Source organism: Stigmatopora argus, chromosome 4 (genome assembly GCF_051989625.1).
Source record: "Stigmatopora argus isolate UIUO_Sarg chromosome 4, RoL_Sarg_1.0, whole genome shotgun sequence".
Lineage (NCBI taxonomy): Eukaryota > Metazoa > Chordata > Actinopteri > Syngnathiformes > Syngnathidae > Stigmatopora > Stigmatopora argus.
The window spans coordinates 3287161-3305917 of record NC_135390.1 but is presented as its reverse complement, the minus strand read 5'-3'; the positions used below and the strand labels follow the sequence as shown (position 1 = coordinate 3305917).

The 18757-nt window shown below is 41.5% G+C and overlaps 1 protein-coding gene across 1 annotated transcript in view; it reads right to left on the bottom strand.

Moving 5' to 3' along the window:
* Positions 1-18527, bottom strand: part of sacm1lb (SAC1 like phosphatidylinositide phosphatase b) — a 48596-nt gene extending 30069 nt beyond the window's left edge. Inside the window, exons 1-8 of the mRNA XM_077598388.1 lie at positions 18117-18527; positions 17782-17879; positions 17574-17648; positions 16031-16158; positions 7792-7941; positions 6545-6604; positions 1248-1281; positions 883-984 (exon numbers count right to left, since the gene is read on the bottom strand). Of these exons, the coding sequence (XP_077454514.1) occupies positions 883-984; positions 1248-1281; positions 6545-6604; positions 7792-7941; positions 16031-16158; positions 17574-17648; positions 17782-17879; positions 18117-18145 (676 nt within the window). The 5' untranslated portion in view covers positions 18146-18527. The remainder of the gene's footprint in view (positions 1-882; positions 985-1247; positions 1282-6544; positions 6605-7791; positions 7942-16030; positions 16159-17573; positions 17649-17781; positions 17880-18116) is intronic.
* Between the last annotated feature and the right edge of the window lie 230 nt (positions 18528-18757).

Here is an 18757-nt window from a genome sequence, read left to right as displayed (position 1 = left end):
TTATCATTGTAGCGCACTGTCTTTTTTTGCCGCATCTCTTTAGTGTATAACAGATATCTACGAACACTGAACGATTTATTCAGACTCGTTTGTCCTACACATCGACCAGGAAACGCACTACGCGCATGCGCGGGCAAAAAGAGGGCTTTCTGGGTAATGAAGCATACTCGTGCACACAACACCGATAGCCAATGGCACCCTTTCTCAGAATAAAACTTCATTACCCACAATCAATACGTGGGTAAGCTCAGCTGTTGCATTTCCTGTTATTCCTTCCTTAGCCTTAGCTCCCGCGATAGCTTATTCAAGACTACTTCTCGTTGGCAAGTGGTCGTGCGTTATCCTATTGTGAGGACATTTGTGTGCATCATTTTTGGAATATTTTGAAGGGAATACAACAGCAAACAGCCCATCGATAGCGAATGTGAGGGTGGAGGCGTGGCAAACAGCTAACCCGGCCAGAACGAAGGTAAAAAATAAAATAAAAATAATAGAATTCTGTTTTGTGTATAGTTACATTAAAAGTATGTTTGAGTGTGTCTGTATATATTAATCCAAGTTAATTTAAATTTGTTTGTTGCGTTACAAGTGCGTTGTCGTGGAAAGTATATATATATATATATTCTGCACTGATTAACGCAAAAAAACATGTAAAAATGCAACCTGTGCACCCAGTGCTCGTAGATATCTTTATGTGAGGGAGATGTGGCGAGAAAGACAGTGCGCTGTTATCATAAGCAGCCTCTCGCGGACTCGGCCACCAGGCTGTCTCATATGCTTGTATCTCAAGGCAAATATTTTCTTGGAATTTTCCTCGTATCTCAAATTTCTCATATGTTGGGGCACTTGCATGTCAAGGTATTACTGTACATAGTTACCTACCTCTGACATAGTAGCGAACACCAGCTCGAAAACAGCTCCTCCTGGAGATAATACTCCAATCACACGCTTTCCCATTGATGCTGCTTGACTTCAAAATGATGACTTGTCAAAACAGTGTCAAGAAGGAATAACTGAAAGGTAAGGCAAAGTCCAGTGACCAACCTTTAAACTAAACCACACTTATTGAATTGTTGGTGGTGCCTGGTGCCCCTGGGTGCATGTGTAGAAGTGACGCGACTGAAACAACGATGACACTCATAACAACTCAGTGAAAATCTTACATTTGGCGGCATACTAATAAATAGAAGCAGTAATAACCGTTGGATTATTGGGCCAAAATTGCCACTTGCTCAAGAGAAGGATACATCCATGGACAACGGGGTACACAAATTTGTGTAACTGCAACAAAAGAAAAAAAGCAGAGGTTAACATTTTCAGAAAGGCTTAAAACACAAAGACTAACATAAGGTTTTGCATTCAAAGAGTACCAATCCCATATTTTATTTTAATGAATTACTGTAAATATAGACATGAAATGTGAAGTAGGATCACCCCAATTATTACTTTATACCATACTAGATGTTTTCACGCCTATACAAAAATACACAAGTACACAAGTACAATTATCAATTAGTGTATTTATTAAATATCAGTTACAGGCATACAAAGACTGTAATGTATTAAAATGGAAATATAATCTATAAATAAAAAAATAAATACTTTAAGTACTGCTCTAAAAGTAAAAATAGTTCCTCTCCGCTTGATTTGAAAATACCGTATTGACTCGCATATAAGCCACCTGCGTGTATAAGCCGCACCCTTAAAATTGCCTTAATAATAATAATCGGACATAGGCTTTGTCATCATCATTGACTCGACAAAAGCCTAATTGTCATCATACCCAGCTGCGTATGACGAAATTGGTAGTGCTTCTCCATAAGGTGCGTTTTCCCGGCAAAAGACACAATTAAGTGATAATTTCAGACTCGTTGGCATTCTGCCGTGATGGATACATCACATCACCCCCCGAGTGGATCACTTACCTCTCACTGTCTCTCACTTACCTTCAGTCAGCCAGTAGGAGGCAGATCACCGCCCAACGTCTTTTCATGTTACCTCACCCCGAAGTTATTACACAGAAAGGATTGTGTGTCCTGTTACCGCAAGTTTAGAGTCCTGATGGATGTGGGGAAAAAACTGTCCTTAAGCCTATTTGTCCGTACTTTGTGAGACCTATAGCGTCTGCCAGAGGGCAGCAGCTGGAACAGGTTGTGACCAGGGTGGTATGGGTCCCCGACAATGTTCCTGGCTCTGCTGAGGTAACGAGGGCTGGCAATGTCTTCCAGTGAGTGCAGAGAGCAGGAAATTGAGTCGTTTCTGGGCCTTCTTCACTACTGCCGTGGTGTTTGTAGACTAGGAGAGCTTATCCGTGACGTGGACCCCCAGGAATTTAAAGGACTGGACCCTGTCTACACATACTCCATTTATGAGGAGTGGGGCCAGATCTGTGCTGTGTTTGCGAAAGTCCAGGATTATTTCTTTAGTTTTCGTGGTGTTCAGTGTGAGATTGTTCACCGAGCACCACGAAGACAGTTTGTTGACCTCATCTCTGTAGGCCCGTGACCGGACGTTTCTTCGACGGACAGTTCGTCGGACGGACGTTTCGTCGGACGGACGTTTCGTCGGACGGACGTTTCGTTGGACGGACGTTTCGTCGGACGGACGTTTCGTCGGACGGACGTTTCGTCGGACGGACGTTTCGTCGCCGGATTCGCTCACTCTCAAAATTATAATCATGACAGAGAGAGTGAGTTTGTAATTGCATTGACAATGTAAGAGCATTAATATCTAAATATCTAATATCAAAATTATCAATAAGTTGCGTATTATTGGCGTGTGTACATGTTATTCGTTGCCGGATTCGCTCGCTCGCCCCGCCCCCGGATTTGCTCGTATTGGCGTGTGTACATGTTTTTCAAACTACGGCCATATACGGCCCGTTAGGCTTTTTAATCCGGCCCGCCGACGTTGTCCAAATTATAGTAAAGATCAATGACCTTATTCATTTCCCCTTGCCCTGCAATACCCTCGTTTCCCTGATAGATGACGCACTAGTCTAGACCTTTGTTGGAGTGTAACTTGGAGACCAACATGCCGCTCATCACTCTCAATTTCTGCATGTTGTTCTCCAAGTTACACTCCAACAAAGGTCTAGACTAGTGCGTCATCTATCAGGGAAACGAGGGTATTGCATGACCTCATTCATTTCCCCTTGCCCTGCAATACCCTCGTTTCCCTGATAGATGACGCACTAGTCTAGACCTTTGTTGGAGTGTAACTTGGAGAACAACATGCCGCTCATCACTCTCAATTTCTGCATGTTGTTCTCCAAGTTACACTCCAACAAAGGTCTAGACTAGAACGCCATCTATCACGCAAATGAGGGTATTGCAGGGCAAATAATGAGGTCATTGATTTTTACTATAATTTGGACAACGTTGGCGGGGACAACGTCGGCGGGCCGGATTAAAAAGCCTAACGGGCCGTATATGGCCCGCGGGCCGTAGTTTGAAAAACTTGTACACACACGCCAATACGAGTGAATCCGGGGGCGGGGTGAGCGAGCGAATCCGACGACGAATAACATGAACACACACGCCAATAATACGCAAATTATTGATAATTTTGATATTAGATATTTAGATATTAATGCTCTTACATTGTCAATGCAATTACAAACTCACTCTCATGATTATAATTTTGAGAGCGAGAGATTACCTGGTTGATCACTTTCAACAGTAAACTCTCTCTCTCTCTCATGATTATACGCAACTTATTGATAATTTTGATACAAGATATTTATATAATAATGCTCTTACATTGTCAACGCAATTACAAACTCACTCTCTCTCATAATTATAATTTTGAGAAATTACCTGGTTGATCCCTTTTAACATAAACTCTCTCTCTCTGTCATGATTATAATTTTGAGAGCGAATCCGGCGAAACGTGCATTCGACAAAATGTCCGGCGGTGAATCCGTCCGACGGACCGTCCGTCCGTCCGTCCGACCGTCCGTCCGTCCGACCGTCCGACCGTCCGACCGTCCGACCGACCGACCGTCCGACCGTCCGACCGTCCGACCGACCGACCGACCGACCGACCGTCCGTCCGTCCGACCGACCGTCCGTCCGTCCGACCAAACGTCCGTCCGACCAAACGTCCGTCCGACCAAACGTCCGTCCGACCAAACGTCCGTCCGACCAAACGTCCGTCCGACCAAACGTCCGTCCGACCAAACGTCCGTCCGACCAAACGTCCGTCCGACCAAACGTCCGTCCGACCAAACGTCCGTCCGACCAAACGTCCGTCCGACCAAACGTCCGTCCGACCAAACGTCCGTCCGACCAAACGTCCGTCCGACCAAACGTCCGTCCGACCAAACGTCCGTCCGACCAAACGTCCGTCCGACCAAACGTCCGTCCGACCAAACGTCCGTCCGACCAAACGTCCGTCGACCAAACGTCCGTCGACCAAACGTCCGGGTACTCTGTAGGCCGACTCGTCCCCTCCTGAGATGAGTCCGACCACAGTGATGTCATCGGCAAATTTGATGATGGAGTTAGACTGGTGGGTTGGTATACAGTCGTATGTGTACAGGGAGTACAGAAGAGGACTCATTACACAGCCTTGAGGGGAGCCAGTGCTCAGTGTAATGGAGGAAGAGAGGTGGGGACCAAGTCTAACAGTTTGTGGTCGGTTGGTTAAGAAGTTCTTTATCCAGCAGCAGATGAAGAGGATAGTCCAAGGTGGGAGAGCTTGTCAGTCAGAATGTCCGGTATTATGTGTTGAAGGCTGAGCTATAGTCAATGAAAAGCATCCTCACGTAATTCCCATGGTGCTCCAGGTGGCTCAGTGCTGTGTGTAGAGCAATGGCGATAGCATCCTCAGTGGACCTGTTTGCTCTATAAGCAAACTGGTGAAGGTCAACTGAGGGAGGGATTGTATTCCTGATATGGCAGGCGACCAACTTTTCAAAGCACTTCATGATCTCAGGCGTGAGTGCAACAGGCCTATAGTCATTCAGGCTGTCAATGGTTGGCTTTTTGGGGACAGGGATAACGGTGGCAGATTTCAGGCAGGATGGAATGATGGATTGTTGCAGGGAACAATTGAATTTTTTTGGGAAAACTCCAGCCAGCTGGTCAGCACAGGCTTTGAGCACCTTCCCAGGTACTGCGTCGGGGCCAGCAGCCTTCCTGGTGTCACAGACCGCATTACCATTCTCACTTCATGTTCCTGAAACTTCAGTGTACTGCTGCAGGGTGGTGGTGGGGGTGTTGAGACTGGGTCTGATTTGTCAGTCTCAAAGCAGGCAAAGAAGCAGTTCAGTTCCTCAGCTAATGAGGTATCTTCGTTAACAGACATTATTGGTAATATGTCGTATTCCCTGCCACATCTTCTTTGGGTTATTTCCTGTTAAGTGCTCCTCAATTTTCTTTGTATATGCTGCCTTGGCCTTTTTAATGCCTCCCTTCAGCTCTGCTCTGGCAGTGCTGTATTGTACCTTGTCCCTGACCTGAAGGCGGTGTTACGACATTTGATGAGTGCCTGTGGTTCCTTGGTCATCCAGGGTTTTTGGTTAGGAAAAACCCATAGTTGAATGGTTGCATTTTACAATTTCTTGTGTATAAGCTGCACCCTCAAAATTGACTTAAAGTTGTTGAATTTTACAATTTCATGTGTATAAACCGCCCCTGATTCGCATTTTTCACCTCCATATCCACGGTTTTAATAGGGATTACAATTGTGTTACTTTGAAGGGAAAATCTTAGGATAAATCATCGCACGTGGTGTTTCTGAGATACTGTATGAATCAAAAGGTCAATATCATAAGGAAGGTAATAAGACTGTCATAGTAATTGCAAAATATCAAATTGTTCAATATGAAAAAAGAAATAAGTCTATCTTCATGAGAACCTGATGCTTTTTGACAGAAATTGGAATTTTCTTATCAGAAGTTTAAGGTGTTGTAACAGCCATATTGCTTCTAATGTCAAAATATCTCGATTCTTTCGATGGTTCATATTACTGCAAGGGTTGTCACTTTCGAACAAGCAAACGAAAAAAAATCTAAGTGGAATTTTGTTTTATTTCAAAATCACAAATGTATAATCATGCAGCTAAACCTCAATTCAAAAGAGAATTCACATGAGCGGTATACACAGGTGTGTCTGTAGCGGTCTACTTTCGAGACTTGGACTAAACCTGTTTTTTTAATTATTTAAATAAAGCGGAGAGGAACTATTCTCCCTGTGAGTAACGTACTTAAAGTATTACCATTTTTTAATATAAATATTAGATTTAAATATACGCGAGTCTTTTCATATGCCTATAACTGTAACATTTAATGAATACACTTCTTGGTAATTGTAATTGTGTACTTGTATTTTTGTATAGGCGCGAAAGCATAGTATAGTCGTAATAATGGGGGAGATCCTACTTCGGGGTTTTTCAATTATCGCTGCTATGTCTGGTCTACATTATCCGTGAAATTCAAGGGATTACTGTACAGGTAAAATTGAATCTACTATGTTTCACTAGCTCAAAAGAAACTTTCATTGTATATCCCATATTAACTAGACACAAGAAATTACCTTACCTCAGGCTGTGCAATGAATTCCCTTAACAGATGGCCATTCCACACAAAACGCTGATCTGCCTATAAGCAAAAGACATTAGATAAAAACTGTCCAACACACAATTTTCACTTTTTCCCCACTAGACAAAAAGTGGTTATTAAGAAGGAATAAGTGTGAAACATGTATATTTTTTGCCATTTCCATTATTGCATTCAAACATCTATTCATTCAATATCTTTTGACTAATCAACAGTAGTGTAACGAAGTCTTCTCGTTTAGAAATCAATGTTATTGTCAGAGAGTAGTGCAGAAGAATTTACTAATAACAATATGAAGGCAAAAAAGGATTAAAAACATTTGGTGGAAGCCCCATTTTGGAATGCAGGGTTTTAGACCATTGAAACAAAACTTAAATCTCATACATTCTGAGAATTCAAAACTGGTCAGTGAAAAGCCTTCAGACCTTATACAGGGTGTCCATTAAGTCTCTTTACCACTTCAAAAATCTATTAAAAGTGCAATTGATTAGATATTTTATTCAGATTTGTTCTATATTTCATGTTTATTATTTTTTCTTATTACACTGCATTTGTGTGTTTCAGGGATTCTGTTTGTGAAAGAGGTGATGTTGAATGAACCCCTACAAAATGACTACCCCTCAAGAGAAGGCGCAATGTGTCTCATGGTTTATTGAAACAAAATCAGATAGGCAGCCTCAGCAAAACTACAGAACTAAGTATGGAGGAGATCCACATCACGTCCGTCAATTCGTGCATGGCACAAATAATTTATGGAGACCGGGACAGTGCTGGATATAGGAAGGAGTGGGTGACCAAGAACATGGATCGTGTAAAGACGATGTTTTTGGTCGCCCACTTCTTCCTGTTTAACACTGTCCCTGTCTCCATAATTTTCTTCTGTCATGCACGAATTGACCGACGTGATGGTGGATCTTTTCCATACTTAGTTCTGTAGTTTTGTTGAGTCTGCCTATCTGATTTTGTTTCAATAAACCATGAGACATATTGTGCCTTCTCTTGAGGGGTAGCCATTTTGTAGGGGTTCATTCAACATCACCTCTTTCACAAACAGAATCCCTGAAACATGCAGTGTGATAAAAACTTTAATAAACACTGAATACAATAGAACAAATCTGAATGAAATATCTAATCAATTGCATTTTTAATAAAGTTTTGAAATGGTAAAGAGACTTTATGGACACCCCGTCTAACTAGACAACTTTCAGGAAATAAATTGATCCACAGACCCTCTCTAGCAGGCTCATCTCCTGAAATTCTGGACTGGTGTTGGCCAAGCGTTGTAGAGTATGTGTCAGGTCATAGTCTGTTGTAAAGTAGAAACTTTCTGTATGAAGTACACTGTTGATCATGGACAAAAGGGTCTTGTTGTCCAACATCTGAAAAATAATGAATATAGACCTTCACTGAATAAAACATTTTTTGCAGCATTTGATTCATTGTGAAAAATCTTGAATAAGCAACTGAAATGCTTGAATTACTGTATATTTATACAGTAATCCCTCGAATATCACGGCTTCACTCCATCCCATATTTTTTCTGGGGGGAAAAATAATAAAAAATATATATATACATGGTATTTACTCGCATATAAGCCGCTTTTATCAGACAATTTTTTGACTGAATCGAGGGTACGGCTTATATGCGCATAAAAACATGACTTGCAAAAAACTGCAATTTGACGGCGCCATGACAGGATAACGTCACGACAAAATGGCCCCGTTGCATTCGCCGTGACGTCATGACGCAAGCGAATGCCGATACGGTAGTTTATTTCAAAATAGAGAAAAGATAAACAGATAAGGCGCTAAAGAAATTTTATTTTGACGTATATGAATGAAATCCATGAAAAAAACGTATCTTGCATAAAACGTGAAACGTTCCCGTTACTGCTCGCTCGGGGCACGGCCATCTTAGCAAGGTCGGGGCGCAGCAATCTTAGCGAGGTCGGGGCGCAGCCATCTTAGCGAGGTCGGGGCACGGCCATCTTAGCGAGGTCAGGGCGCGGCCATCTTAGTGAGGTCGTGGCGCTGCCGTCTACATTTTTTTCGCCAGACGCGAGTAGCCTTGATTTTGAAATAAAACAAAATTCCACCTTGATTTTTTTTTCGTTTTATTTCTTGTTCGAAAGCGATAACTATTGGAGTAATATGAACCATCGAAAGAAATTAGAAGCATTATGGCTGCCACAACATCTTAAACTTCTGGTAAGAACATTGTAATTTCTGTAATCAGAAAGCATCAGGTTCTCATCAAGATACTTATATATTTTTTCAAATTTAATAATTTGATATTTTGCATTTACAAAGACAGGCATATTAACTTCTTTATGATATTTACCCTAATACAGTGGTACCTCGACATACGAGTGGCCCGACATACGAGAAATTTGAGATACGAGTAAAGTTTCGGGCAAATATTTATCTTGAGATACGAGACAGATTTTGATATACGAGCAGACAGCGGACGCAAGAGGCTGCTCATAAGGACAGCGGACGCGAGAGGCTGCTCACAAGAACATAATGGGCACCGTCTCTCTGGTCGCAAGTCCCTCTTGTAATGTCTGGTCGCAAGTCCCTCTTGTAATGTCTCTCTGGTCGCAAGTCCCTCTTGTAATGTCTCTCTGGTCGCAAGTGCCTCTTGTAATGTCTCTCTGGTCGCAAGTCCCTCTTGTAATGTCTCTCTGGTCGCAAGTCCCTCTTGTAATGTCTCTCTGGTCGCCAGTCCCTCTTGTAATGTCTCTCTGGTCGCAAGTCCCTCTTGTAATGTCTCTGCGAGCACTGCATTTTTTCAGTGTTTTTCCCCAGTAGTCAGAGCGAACGGCGTATATACAGTTGTGGTCAAAACTTTACATACACGTGAAGAACATAATGTCATGGCTCTCTTGAGTTTCCAGTTATTTCTACAACTCAGATTTTTCTCTGATAGTGATTGGAACAGATACTTCTTTGTCACAAAAAAACATTCATGAAGTTTGGTTCTTTTATGACTTTATTATGGGTGAACAGAAAAAAGTGATAAAATCTGCTGGGTCAAAAATATACATACAGCAGCGCTAATATTTGGTAACATGTCCCTTGGCCATTTTCACTTCAATTAGGCACTTTTGGTAGCCATCCACAAGCCTCTGGCAAGCTTCTGGTTGAATCTTTGACCACTCCTCTTCAGCATTGTCCACAAGTTCTCAATGGGGTTTAAGTCAGGACTTTGGGAAGGCCATTCGAAAACCTTAATTCTAGCCTGATTTAGCCATTCCATTACCACTTTTGATGTGTGTTTGGGGTCATTGTCCTGTTGGAACACCCAACTGCGCCCGATACCCAATCTTCGGGCTGATGACTTTAGGTTATCTTGAAGAATTTGAAGGTAATTCTACTTCTTCATTATCCCATTTACTCTCTGTAAAGCACCAGTTCCATTGGCAGCAAACAGCCCCACAGCATAATACTACCACCACCGTGCTTGACGGTAGGCATGGTGTACTTGGGGTTAAAGGCCTCACCTTTTCTCCTCCAAACATATTGCTGGGCATTGTGGCCAAACAGCTCGATTTTTGTTTCGCCTAACCACAGAACTTCCCTCCAGAAGGTCTTATCTTTGTCCATGTGATCAGCAGCAAACTTCAGTCAAGGCTTAAGGTGCCGGTTGTGGAGCAAGGGCTTCCTTCTTGCACGGCAGCCTCTCAGTCCATGGAGATGCCAAACACGCTTGACTGTGGACACTGACACCTGTGTTCCAGCAGCTTCTAATTCTTGGCAGATCTGCTTTTTGGTGATTCTCGGTTGATTCTTCACCCTCCTGACCAATTTTCTTTCAGCAGCAGGTGATAGCTTGCATTTTCTTCCTGATCGTGGCAGTGACAAAACAGTGCCATGCACTTTATACTTACAAACAATTGTTTGCACTGATGCTTTTGGGACCTGCACCTCCTTCTAAATGGCTCCAAGTGACTTTCCTGACTTGTTCAAGTCAAGGATTCGCTTTTTCAGATCCATGCTGAGCTCCTTTGACTTTCCCATTGTAGCGTGTGTGTGTGTTTGCATCCAATGAGCCCTATTTAAATTAAATTAATGTTTTTGTAACAAATAAGTATCTGTTCCGATCACTCTATCAGAGAAAAATCAGAGTTGTAGAAATACAGACGCTCCCCTACTTACGAACATTCAACTTACGAACAACGGTACATACGAACATGTCTGCAAATTGCGTTTAAGTCCAAAAATGTTCGCAAGTCCAATTTTGTATTTCGCGTCTTTTTCGGAGTAGTACTTCTTTCCGCCGCTAATACCGACGCCTGGCGCTGTGAGAGCTCAGCTCACCCAGCATCTACCTTCTTCGTTGCAATGCGGAAGTGCGTGAATGTATCTCCAGTGTGCAAAGAACCTTTTTCATTTGTATCATTAAATATCTCATGCATCCAATATTGAATATGGTTGGTAAAAAGCTAAAGGCTTCCGGGAGTTGCAAGGAAGAGGCAAGCCATTTCATTTGAAACGAGTGGCAATAATAACGAAGCTTGATGCGCGTCAGAAAGTGGTGAGCGTTGCACATTCAGTACCATTTATAAACAGAAAGATCGAGCAGCAGGACCCAAATATTGAACGTTGCACAAAGTTTGCAAATCAATTGAATGATGCCATACAGTGCTACTGCATCATTTATGATGAAAAAAAGAAGAAAACTGTGCAATCGTCATTAGGTCGCTTCTTTTGGCCAGTTTCTAATACATAAATCTATCTCTCTCTCTACAGTACTATACATATTCTCTCCATTTTATTAAAAAAAAAAAAATCAGTACAAACCAATGCGTGTTACTTATACAAGCCTTAAACATACAAATGCACTTATATAAACCTTCAATATACTTATATAGGCCTTAAACATAAATTATAATACAAAATATAGCACTAAATCAACTTACAAACAAATTCAACTTATGAACAATCGCTCGGAACCAATTGCGTTCGTAAGTTGAGGAGTGTCTGTAACTGGAAACTTGAGAGCATGACATTATGTTCTTCACAAGTGTATGTAAACTTTTGATCACAACAGTACTACTCGTTGGCAAGAGGTCGTGCGTTATCCGATTGTGAGGACATTTGTGTGCATCATTTTTGGAAGATTTTGAAGGGAATACAAAAGCAAACAACCCTCGATAGGTTGCATCTGAAAGTCAGGTTGGAGGCGGGGCAAACAGAGCCAACTCGGCCGGGAGAAGAAGGGTATAAGAATGTAAAACAAAATTAGAATTAAGTTTAGTGTAAGGTTAGATTAAACGTATCTTTGAGTGTGTCTGCATTGTAATCCAAGTTCATTTAAATTTGTTTGTTATGTTACGAGCGCGTTGCCGTGCAAAAACTCCCCCCTCAGCCCCCCCTCTCTGTCCCTCTCTCTACCCTACGCGAAATCCGTCTAATTTTAATTCTATTAAACACATTTTAGTATACTATTAAACCACTACTTATTTGATACTTTGTTAATAGATGGCGAATTAGAACAAATAAAACATGTTTTCCAATCCAATATCCTGTTTTTGGTGTTTTTTTCAGATGGTTGGAACGAATTAATTAGTTTTTAGTTCATTCCTATGGGAAACGTTCATTTGAGTTACGAGTAAATTGACATACGAGCTCACTCCTGGAACGAATTAAGCTCGTATCTCGAGGTACCACTGTAATGTGTTTTTGTTTTTGTTACAGTATCTCAGAAATACCACGTGAAGATTTTTCTTAAGATTTTCTCTTCAAAGTAACACATTTGTACTCCCTATTAAAACCATGAATATGGAGGTAAAAATTGGGAATCAGGGTGGCTTATACGAGACAAATTGTAATATTCAAAAATTTCAAGGCAACTTTCAGGGTGTGGCTTATACGTGTGGGCGGCTTATATGCGAGTAAATACCATATATAGATATACACACGCACGCACACACATCACGACGTCCTCCAAGTCAGGTTTGATTTTCTTATTTGGTTCCAAAGTCTTTGTTATTTTCTGATAATCCTGCCGTAGTCATTAAATTTTTTGTTAGCGCACTCCACTCTGTCCTTGCGTACGTGCGTCCCTGTGTTTGGATCCCTACTACGCATCAGGGACAGAGTTAAAACCTGACTATGGTCAGGAAGGAGTGACAAAGACTAATTAATTAGGAAACATTGTTGTCATCTATAATCCTTATAAAGCGTGATTTATGGGTGTATGTGTGTGTATGTTAGGATTATCTCGCTACGTTTGTCCAAGGCGTGCAATGTAGAGAGTTGACATTTTTATGGTGGCCAGAAACGGCTGTCGGATCCTAATAGACAAGTAACTTTTATTTGTTAGCGCTGAAAGAAGAGTTTATGTATGAATCGTTGTTTTTACATGATGTGCACTAAACGCACCACATGGCTGATTGGTCCGCCAGCAAGTTTCTAGGTGCTCCTGGAACAATTTTTTCTTCTGTCGTGATGGGAGTTGTAAAACATCCACCCATCCATAAATCGCACTTTATATATTCTCTAATCATTATAAAGCGTGATGCATGGATGGATGTGTGTGTGTGTGCGCACCTGGAAGCTCGCTGGCGGAAATTATTCCCAAAATGACATTTGTAAATTATGTGGAAATTGCTTGCAATGAAGAACATGCTTTGCTTTACTATTAAACTTAGTTTCATATTATTATATGTTTGCTTGCAACGAAGTAAATGCTTTGGTCCTGAGAACCTTAGTTTGACTAAACAAAGAGAAGCCAAAATGCCTTGGACTGCTTGGAGTGGACTAAACAAAGAAGATTCAAAACACCTTGAGCTGCACATAGATTTCAAACCTTCATTAGTTTTGACTATATTGACGTCTCACTTCTGTTTCCCACCCCTCCCTTGAGAGTTGAGACGTCCATTGTAACTAGGGTCCTTGAAGTTAATAAACAAGAAAAGAGGCGTGAGGCCAGAACAGAGCGGGGACTGGCCATGGCCAGTTGTTCTCCTTGCAAGAAGAATTCCAGAAGATTGTCTTTTCTCTTTATCTGTGCGTGCATTTTGGGAATGCCTATTGGTGAACCTATCACATGTCATTTACAAACGTAATTTCCGGAAGAATTTCCGCCAGCGAGTTTCCAGGTGCTCCCCGAAACGTTTTTTTCCTGTCGTGACGGGAAGACACGATGGTGCTGGCGGCGCTGACCCAATTTAGTTGTAAAGTAGGACGCTTTTCCACGTAATTTTCGGAAGAATTTCCGCCGGAGAGTTTCCAGGTGCTCCCCGGAACTTTTTTTCCTGCCGTGACTTTTCCACGTTCATCTTTTATTGCGATCTGCCCACGTGTGGATTAGCCACTGTGCTTCTCCTTACTCAGATTACCAAAACACACGCAATAACAACCTCGCCCAAGCAGGTGGAACCAGCAAAGCCGGGCCCTTCTGTTTGTTAGTTACTAAATCATTGAATCATGAATTGCTCATAGATATGCTAACTTCTCTTATGTTTCTAAATGCAAAATCGGCACTACCGTATTGGCCCAAATAGAAGACAATGTTTTTTGCATTGGAATAAGACTGAAAAAGTGGGGATTGTCGTATTTTCAGAGTGTAGACATTATACTCATTCACAACGATAGATGGCCCCAGGTATCTTTAAAGCGAATGCTGAACTTAACTCCCCAGGCCAGAGCAAACCTATCACGAAGAAAAATAAAAAATTGCGGTAAGAAAGAAAAGAGAAGAGAAACGTAGGGACAATCTGGAGAAAAATGGGTCAAAAATCGGCCAGGTTAACCAGCAGCTGAGGAGAAGTTATGATGCAGACTTCAAGATGATGGTGATAAATGAGGCGGAGTCTTCAAACAATGGGAAAGCACCTATGAAATATGGTGTCAGTGTTTAATAATGTATGGAGGTGGAGAGCTTTAAAAAAAGCCTAAAAAATGCTCTTAGTCAGAGAAAAGCTTTCCGTGGTCCTCAGAGCGGCGCTTCCAAAAGCTCGACGAGGGTATGCGCGTACATGGACGAGAAACGAAAAGACAAGATGCCCATCAGCGGAGCTGTCATTTAGCTCAAGGATGTAGTAATAACCATAGAGCTAAAGATACCCACCGCTGACTTCAATGCAAGCCTCGGCTGGTATAAAAGAATGATGCAGTGTAACGGACTAATGCTGCAACACATTACAAGTCTAGCCCAGCGTCTGTCCTCTGACTTTGGAGAGAAGCTGTTGTCTTTTCAGCGCTATGTGATCAACAAAAAGCACTCTTACCCATTGGATCATATTGGCAATGCTGATCCGACACCTGTGTTTTGTGACATGCCAACACCTGTCACTGTGCACAAAAAAGGTGAGAAGTCTGTTATTATAAAATCCACTGGAAATGAGAAGAGGCGCGTTACCGCCATGTTACCCTGCCTCACAGACAGTACCAAACTCCTTCCGTATGTGATTTTAAAACGCAAGACAAAACCTAAGGAGGCGCTGCCATCTGGCATTATTGTACGTACACAGGAAAAGCGCTGGATGGAGACTGAGCTTGTAGTGGACTGGTTCAAGGTTGTGTGGGGCAGATAGCATGGGGGAAAAAGAGGAGCATGCTGATTTTGGATCCATTTTGTGGACACTTGTCTGATCCAGTCAAAAAACAAGTGAAGGCGATGAACGGTGACTTAGTGATCATTCCGGGCGGAAAGACAAGCCAGGTACAGGTGATGGATGTTGTGTGTAACGAACCATTCAAAGACACTCTGCGAAAGAAATACACACAGTGGCTCCTGGATTCAGATGCCTCCAGTACATTTGCTCCGTGAGTGGATCCTCCACGCATGGGATGCAGTATCCCACGGGTTTATAAAAATGTTGCATATCAAGCACCGTGGACGTTAGTGAGTATGACGTGCTATGGCAGGAGCCAGAGGATGGGAGTGAGACAGTGACACTGAGCATGGCGAGGCAGAGGATGTTTGTGAGGAGTAGCAAAGTTTAAATCATCTTGCATTATTTTATTTTATGTTTCCCTTATTCAGATTTGTTTCAAGACTCTCGGATATATTGCTATAATTTGTTTGAGATGTATTGTAATTATTTTCTGTATAAAAATTGAATTTGGTGTTCAAAAAGTCTCTTTTCAAACTTGAGTCTTGAAAAAAATGGGTCTTCTTATAACAATGTGGCACAGAATTGGGTGATAACATTATGGCCAAATGAATTACAACCAGTGAAACAAAAAAAAGCAATAAACGTAAAAGTAACAAAAGGAAGCAGATGCTGCAAGAAAACACGGTAAACTAAAGAGTATGACTTTAATTAAAAAGACTTGTGTCTCTCCTGCTCTGTGCATTGGGTGACACGAAAATATAGCACCAAGTTGTATAAGGATATGGACATTTCTTTACGTACAAGTACGTTGGCGGCAGTTAAAGGAGTAAGACAGTTGGAAGACGCGTGACCAAAAACTCATGCCCCATTTGTATAATTATGTTCAGAGCAGGTCACGCTACCTGATTTTCTCTTAAGTGTAGTATTGTCTTCTGATATGAGATGATGTCAAAGTCCATCGCTTTCCATACAGCATGACCCAGGAGGTCCCCCACCTTCTTTTTCTTTGTGATGATGATCAGATACATACCTAAGACAACCAGGAAGCGTGGTGACATGGGGTGTCTAAACTTCTGAATCCATAAAGTACAATGTTATCTCCACCTTCAAATGCTACTATACATAGAAAATTCAGATTACAAAAAGCCTCGACGGGAACAACTTTGTTCCACAATAGGAAACAGGAAATGAAATCAAACATCTCCTGAAAAACAAACATTTCCTGTATCTGGTATTTTTTTTAAATTGTCGTGGTAGTTTGTTTTCCCATCTCCCAATTCCTCACTGGCCTCACATTCGTTACAAGAATGCTGCATATCCATGATGGAACTGTTATTTACATACTAGTTTATGTACTATGTTTACTGTCCTGCCACTTTCACAACACCAATTCCACCCAGTTGGAATGCCTTTGCATTTCTCATTGATTTGAATGGCGTAATGAATAATTTACTTTTTTCTCTTTTTTGCACATACATTTACATACATATAATCATACAAAATGTGTATACTTTTATGATTTTTAAAGGGTTTAGGGCAGGGAGGCAAACTATTCCACAAAGGGCCGCAGTGGGCCTAGGTTTTCATTCCAACCCATAAAGAGGCCAACTTGTCACCAATCTGGTGTCCTGTAAGTGCAATCAGTGGATTGCAGTCAGGTGCTTCTTGTTTTCTGCAGAAATCTCTTGGTTAGTGTGCCTTTGCTGGATCGGTTGCAACCAAAACCTGCACCCACAGTGACCTCCGAGGACCGGTTTCCCCACCCCTGGTTTAGGGGATTGTATTAAAGATCGTGGAACCAATTACGCCACTGACGAAAAATCAAACAAAAAAACCCTTGAATGAATTAATTTGCTAAGTATAGGCACCACTGTATTTCACAATTCAAAAATTAACAATTTCTGGAAGAGTGGTCATTACAGTGGACAGTTATATTTTAAGTTGATACTTAAAACTGTCAATCTTTATAGAGCAAATGACCATCCATTCATTTTATCTCACTCTAATCCTCTTCCAGGTGGCAGGGGTGTTGGAACATTTCAAAAACATGTATGGTAGGCTGGTTGGACACTCTAAATTGCCCCTAGGAATGAGTGTGAGTGTGTATGGTTATACGTCTCCTCGTGCCCTGCGATCGGCTGGCCAACGATTCTGGCCCGAAGTCAGCTGGGATAGGTTCCAGCACCCCAAGCGACCCCTGTGAGAATAAGCAGTTCAGAAAATGAATGAATGAAAGAATGAATTAAAAAGAAACACACACTGTTACGGCCCCAAGCAACACTAGTTTTTTCCCCATAAGATTTAACTCATTGCATGCCACTGATGGGGAGAGACGTCCAATACTCCAATTAATTTAACACCACTAATAATAGAAAAGAGTTAAATGAGTGCCCAGTAAGGGTTTTAGATCATCGTAATTTGTGCATAAAAAGGTAAACATACTACCTGCCACCAGGCGTATTGTCCCCATGAGTCCACATATTGGCCTGATCTCAGCAGATGTAGGAATATCTCTCTTAACTGTGGACCATATAAGGGACACCAAAGGGCAATCAATAGTGTGACTGTGAGCAAAGGCAAAACATTAATTCGAAAATATTTTTCTATTTGCGAGGATTGACATGAATTTAATCACATAATGATGCCTGCCTACCTGTGAGCGTCATCTCAGTTGAAACTCTATCGATAGCCAGCACGTCCACAGAGCCATCGTCACAAGCCTCGATGTAAAATTTATCTGTTGTAGTACGCCTGTATAAGCAATAAAACGCTATATTTATGAAGAAAATTTTATGTAATGGCATATGATTTCGTCGTATATCCGGTTACGTAGACACAAAACCACAATACTCAGATCGAGATGCTTAGATTCAACCGAGCGCAGTCATGTTTTGCCTATTTACTGTTGAGGCAGCAAGGTAAATCCCTGGCTTGCACATTGTCTTTGTGCTATATATAAGAGTAACTTGATATACTGGAAGCACTTACAAGTTAAAAGTCTCATAGGTGCTCGCCATCTTTCATTCAGTAACCTCATCCGTGACGCGTCAGCTCAACTGTGCTGACTACTTCCGTAATCAAACGTGAAGGCATAAATATAATAAATATTAGTATAGATGCTGAAGCCCACTGAGTCAACGAGATCAAACGTGGTCGCTTTTTTAAAATCTATTTCGCGTCAGGGACATTAAATAAACGTAAGAGTCAACGCAGCATGAACTTATAAGTAGTATTATAATAATAATGTATTACAGTTATACCACATAGTAAATATATACTGATCAGCTTTCAACTGATTTCAAATGGATTGCTTCTACAAAAACATCAAGGAAAATTTCCAATCCTGCATAGTATACTTCTGTCGGTCCGTCAGAGAAGTCCTCCATTGCAAGATGGCCGCTGGTGCCTTACATCACTGACTCCACCCCCAATACATCTATCCTTATGTGTGTGATGTTATATCTAATTTTTTTTCGAGTTTGATTTATTTAATAAGGAACACCACATATTAATGATCATTGATATTCATGTTAATTAACATATATTTACATATGTAAGATTGTAGCCCAGGGCTAATTTTCATTTTAATCAATTTTCCTTCGTAACTGTATTTATCTCTGGTTTTGCCT